This window comes from Glossina fuscipes, unplaced genomic scaffold, assembly GCF_014805625.2.
Source record: "Glossina fuscipes isolate IAEA_lab_2018 unplaced genomic scaffold, Yale_Gfus_2 73, whole genome shotgun sequence".
NCBI lineage: Eukaryota > Metazoa > Arthropoda > Insecta > Diptera > Glossinidae > Glossina > Glossina fuscipes.
Window position 1 is genome coordinate 945,449 of NW_023998436.1, and position 6,403 is coordinate 951,851.

At 35.1% G+C, this 6,403-nt stretch overlaps 1 protein-coding gene across 1 annotated transcript; it reads right to left on the reverse strand.

Moving 5' to 3' along the window:
- Positions 1–875: 875 nt before the first annotated feature.
- LOC119638091 (cilia- and flagella-associated protein 157) lies at positions 876–2,708 on the reverse strand. The gene has a single exon (XM_038034715.1). The coding sequence runs from the start codon at positions 2,706–2,708 to the stop codon at positions 876–878; it is 1,833 nt and encodes a 610-aa protein (XP_037890643.1).
- Between the last annotated feature and the right edge of the window lie 3,695 nt (positions 2,709–6,403).

Genomic DNA, 6,403 nt, shown 5'->3' on the forward strand with positions numbered 1-6,403 from the left:
CTAAACTTTTCAAAGGACACGCCCACAACGCTCACAGGCCTACACGATAAATACTTTTATTTGGAAAATGGAAGAAATCACCTGCGCCCACTCCGTACTATAGAGCATGATAATTTTTTCCTTTACTTCTTTTGTCTTTTTTAGCGTACCCGTGGCGCGTTTAAAAGATTCGGTTCCAACCGAATTTAACTGCCTTACTCGTTTCTCTTCTCTTTCTCTTGTGTAATTATTAAAGTATATGTGACTCTTTAAAAACAATTACTAACTGTCTGAACAGAAATCAGAGGCAGCAAACGACAAAAGGCGAAAGACGATTAGCAGAAAAAGATTAAACCATTCTCGTTCGTTTTCATGACGAGACCAAACTATCGCAGTTAATTTTATTTGCAGTTCTATCAATATTCGTTTTACAACGCCAAGTGTCCTTTTCGCTAATTTACTACGTTCCCCAGATTACAGTAATGGAACTCATAACCCAAACTACATTAAATTTAGTTTCACTACAGACGAGCTTTCCCGAAAGATGAAGTATTTCTTCCCTTCTCTTTTGTCAACTGATTGAAGATCACTTGTGCATTTACATCCTTGTACCTACAAGGCAGGACCTGTTATTCGATTTTTTTTTTTCACTTGTTTGCGCTCTCAAAGACAAGACAACTTACTTATCGATACTCGATTAAATGGAATGCGAATGCAAGCTTACGGTGAATATGCTGGAAACAAATCGAATGAAACGTCTTTCTCATTACATTAATGAATTCACTACGTAACAATTTAATTTCTCCACTCATAGGTTTATAATAAAAAGAAATTGTTTTATTAAAATCATAACGGTTACTAACTGTATGAAAAATATATAGATCGCCTTTATGATTTTAATAAAACAAATTAATTTCAAACGCGTCGCCGTCGCTTTCCGAAAGAAGGCTACTTTCTGTAAGGGAGGTATGCGAAAGTATAGATTGTCTTGATAGGGGGTCAGACTCTTTCTCTTCCACTTCCACTTCCTCAGCTACGGAGGAAGTGTGAGTAGGAGCTGTATTGTAATCAGTTGGCACTGCATTTTCTTCTGCAATCTCGGGTTGTATCGGCTCGGAGGATTGGTACTCATCGCTTGAAGCCTCTTCGCCCGCTTCCTCTTCATCGCCTTTTAACCCGCGAAGATTATCATGAGAGGATGAGGCGTAAAAAGTGGAACCTAATTCAACGTCTACAATAGATCCAACATTGCTCGTACGTGCTTTAGGTATAATTTTGCTGGATTGGCTTTGCAATTTAAATTCACTTGAGAGAACCGCTACTGATGTAGCATCTTTGGCTTCGCGTTTAAAGATTTCCATAAGCGAGGAAGGTGACCGTGGTAGGAAACCCATTCTACCGGGTCGATAAATCGAGCTACGAGAACGCACAAGACTTAAGATAGATGGAGTACGCGGATAATAATCCAAATGGCTGCTTATTATATCGACAAGTTCACTAATGAGATCTCGGCGTGTAATTTCTCGCACTGCTTCGTCTTCAGCAATCTCTCTAACAGATTGAGGTGTTTCTTTTCCTTTCTCTTCCTTTTCCTTTTCCTCTTTCCCTTTTTCACGTATAATGGATGTAGTTAAAGCTTTTTTTATGTGCTCAATTACCGCTTGCAAACGTGAAATTTCGTATTCGTGTTGCTTATGTATCGAGAGCATACGATTTTTCTCCATTTTCAGTTTTTCCAATTTTTGACCCATTGCGCGCAATTTCTTTGAAGTATCGTTAAAAGTGAAACGATCGCACACGTCACGCCGCATTATATTTTCATATAGGGACCGATATTTGACATTCTCCGTATATTTCAATTTTAATTTTTCATATCTACTCGTCAGTTTCTCAATAATGTTGATTTTATTTTGTGAACTATGAATGAGCTGGGTTTTTAATTGGCCCAAGGCTGCGTATTGTTCTGAAATTTCCTTATGCTTTGCCAATTGTTCTTTAAAGTCTCGCTGAATTTTAATTTGTGATAAGACCAAGATCTCAATCTCCTTTTGAAGAGCGATATTTTCACGTATAAGACGTCTAGTGTAACCAGCATTTCGTATCTCACTGGATCGCGTAAAATCTTCGGAGACTTGCAATAATTTTGCTTCAACTTCTTTTTTAAGAGCATCTTTTTCAACTACTGCATTTTGCTCCATACTGTAAATAGCTTCCTGATGTGAGCGTTCTTTTTCTTTAAGCTCTTGCTCAAGATCATCGAATCTGCCCATTAAATAATCGCGTTGTATACGAAATTCGTCCAAAGAATTTAATTTACCGTTAAGCAATTTGATTTCAGATGTAAGCTGATTACGTATTGCTTTGTTTTTAGCTTCCAAGTCTTTAATGTGTTCCGATGCTTCCTGTTTCTCAATGTTACGCTGCTTGCTTACCTCGGTTAGCTCTTCTTCCAATTTTATAATGATTTCTTCACGCTCGCTTAAAGTGCGTCCCAAATGCGCGGCCACATCGACGCGATCTTCTTCCATAGAACGCATTTTCCCTGTTAACTGCAAGAGCGTTTCGTCCTTGGTAGTTATATAAGAACGCAAACGCGCCAGTTTTCTATTTAAATCCGTTATTGTCAACTCATAGAAAGTCTTGTCAACCTCAGCTATTCGTTCTTTCTCTTTTTTTTTACCCTTTTTCCCCCTCTTGACCTTTTTCTCCTTTTCACCCCTTGTAGCCATTTTTGGTTTACTTGAAACTAACTAGTTGATATTAAAAAATCGCGTTCAAGTGGAAAATGTTTTCGAAAATAATAAGGACAAGTGGTTAAAATTAAAACAACGAAAAAAACAAATATTAAAAAAAAAAAAATCCACGTCGAACGAACGAAACTTTCACAACGTTAATAAAATTTTTACGGCTTCTATGGGGAGTGACAAAAAAATAAATGTTAAATTGATTTGAAGGAAAAAAGAAAACGTTAGAGCATCGCCCTTCATAACCAATTGGTGTTATTAGTGCCACGGCTGAATTGCTAAACACAGAGAAAGTGGGAAAAGAAGAACACACGCGGAAAGAAATACTTCTATTACTACAATTTCGCTTATCGCCAGATGTTCTTCAAATTGACAAATAAGAACATTATAGTCTGGCTAGGTCGAACTTTAAATACCCTACTCCACATTGCCCTGCACAATGCTTATTTATGTAGGAAATTACTATTACGAGTCAATTTTCATCACTGCTTATTAAAACTTGAATTATTAGGGTAGGACCCGAAAAATATGCCGAGAAGATCCAAATTTAATACAGTTAATCTTTTTACTACTTTTGTCGTATGAAGTTCAGTTTTCGTAAGATAAAAAGGGGTTCAAAAATTGCCCTAGTCGGCCCAAAGGGCTTATACCAATTTATGCCGCAATACTATCGCATAGTCGACCTTGTCGAAAATGGAAATATTTTCCACAGAACGACTTTTCAAAATTTGGAGCATGGTCAATTTGGTCAATTTTTTGGATATTACCACATTTAAGGATTCTCATGAAACGTAAACTCTTATATGCCAAAAACGCCTAATTATTAATTTTTTTTATTATGAAACTATTAATTTAATGTAAAAATTAAGTGCACCTAATTTGAACCACATGGGTCTATTTCTTGGCCCCGCTTCATGTCAGGCATCTTATGTGTAGTTAGCCCTGCCTTAATTTTTAATATTTTATGATGAAAATTAATTTATAGTAGAGGTTGAGCAAAACAATTAACGTTGGGGAATTTGGATCATTTAGGTCTATGTCTTTGGACTCTAAGATATACAGGCGTTATTACGAAAAGCGAGCTCTTATGTGGAGAGAAAAGCAGATTTTCCAAATATATTGACTTTCAGAGAATAATGTGACTTTACGTGAAAATAGTGTGTAATTTTTAGTGTACAACGAGCAAAAAATTGTACTGAGCGAAATGGTATAGGGTATGTCATGGTCGACATTGCCAGATTATAATGATATTACTCGTTTTATTATATTCTTACACGCACTAAGACTTATTAGACTTTTCTATTTCTTTCTATTTATAACACTTGCTCAAATATGGCAGGTGCGCTGGTCTTATTACGAATGTCAATGATTTGTTTGAAATGCAAATGTCGTACTCCATTGCGTCTTACGAAATCCATTAGAAATGCGTGATATAAGTTAAGTGAAAAGGCAAACCTGTTCCTGTCATTGTGATTTTTCTTGCTTATTCGATTCAAAACACATTTTCACAAATCTTACATAATTCAATTCCTATGGCTCAAGAGACCAATGTTGGTCTTCCTTGTTTGCAAACGGAATGTGTTCTGTCTAGACTTTCCTATGAGTAGAGTGAAAACAGCTCATAACAGCTTTAGCGACACTATCAACTTGACCACAGCAATTGTAGAATATACATACGTAACGTACAACAACATCATCATCTACAGGCAATACATCTACAAAATACATCTAGGGGCAATACACGGTAACGCGTCACGTTTAATGTGTTAGAGTACATACATTTTTAGCCTGCGGTAAGAACTGCAATACCAAAAACTACAACATCAGCATGATTAGCTCAACGCAAGAAAATTAATCAAATAATTCGAAGTTATTGGTCTTTTTCTATTAATTTTATCTTAGGGGTATCGAAGAAAATCTCTGTTCTTGTACACTTTTATATTAAACATTTTCCTACACTCTGCCGTGTGAGACAGCGAAGTAAATGTTAATGGGAATGAAAGGGATGTCAACATTCGTAGCTTAAGATAATTATTATGTTTTATTTAAAGATCTTGACCCGTAGGTGGTCTTAAAATAATAGCATGCTCTTCCTAAGCAGAGGTTAACCGTACACCTTTCATCCACTCAGCTATGCAATAGACTTTAAGATAAGGAATACACATTGTATGCTGCAAACCTTCTTAGACAACTTTTACAAGGTGCATTGAAATTGCATATAACTGTTTACATTAAGCACTTGGACTTGTTTGTTTTCATAACGAAATACGTAACGGTAATCAATTTAATAGCTTGTAAGAGAAAATTATTTTAAAATCGAAAGCTTTATTCACTTCGTTCCTTGATCTAAAGTTGAATGATTTTTAGCTTAAGCATGAATTCACACTGTCTGCAGGTTGTTAACCTGGTTGTTCGCCTGGTGAAGGTAAAAAAAAGTCGACTCTCATTATCTTATTCCTTAAACGCAAGTATTAAATAAAATTATACCTTAAAGGAAATTTTAATACTTTTTCTTATTTGCTAATGAAAAGCGTTATTTGAAAGCAAAGTACAAATAATGAATCTCGCTGAAAACTGTCCTTCTATCCATTGAAGAAAGCATATTAAATTTTGCTAAGCATTTGTAAACATATACATTAAATATGTTACAGAATCATTCTTTTCATCACAAAATATTGAATGTTGAAAATTAGACCAATAAATCTATATCCAAAAATTCGTTTTTCTTAGGGACCAGTCGAACCAAAGTTTTCATATCAATTAAGAATGTCGATACACTAGTATTTAGTGATTTTTGACGAGAAATTTTGAAAATTGCAATTTGTTTTTTTCCGACTTTTCATAGTAGAGGTTTATATGGTAAGTGGTTGAAAAAGTGAACGCACCATTTTCAATAGCATTCCTCCTTGGCCAGTGTGCCAAATTTCTTAAATATTGCGGTGTTTACATTGAACACGAAAAAACGTGAACACACATCACGTCGACAAACAGATGGACGGACGGACAAGCTTAGATCGATTCAGCAAATGATTCTAACTCGATCGATAGAATAAAAAGGGTGGATCTACCTATCCAGCTATCTATCTATCGTACGCCCGCACATGCTTAATATACTCGCTGGATATACAAGTGGTGTAGGTTGAAATTGTAAACTTGGTTGAAAAACACGTCTCTCCTGTCATTGAAAAATTCATTGCTCATTTTATGGAATAGCAGGGGAATAAGGTACAGCGCTTCTTCATTGTCAGCAGTGTTTTTTTAAATTTAGAAAAATATTATTAAGAAGAAATACAGATAAGATAATTTTCAAGTTTTAATGGCTCAGTTCCCGTTAAAGATGTTTGGATGGTAGAAATTATTCCGCTCTTATTCAGTCACCAGGCGAGAGTAGAGAACGTAGACATAGAAATATCACGAATACGAAGCGACAGGAAAACAAAAGTTTTGCATTAAAGATAACGTTTGGTCAAAGAATTAAAAGCAAACAATATTTATCTGTTAATTGATTTATTTGTTTATTTATTTATCTATCTGTTTATCTACTTTTTCTTTTTTTTTTTTTTTGTTTTAGGTAAGACCTTCTACAATTCCAGCTACATACATTTTAAATAAAAGAAACCTACTAAATAATCGTAATTGTCGTACATGAGCGTATTAAACATATTATAAACTTTTCTTCA

What these genes read in the sequence shown, in the direction of transcription:
- LOC119638091 (XM_038034715.1), bottom strand. Translation starts at nt 2,708, where the DNA reads ATGGCTACAAGGGGTGAAAAGGAGAAAAAGGTCAAGAGGGGGAAAAAG.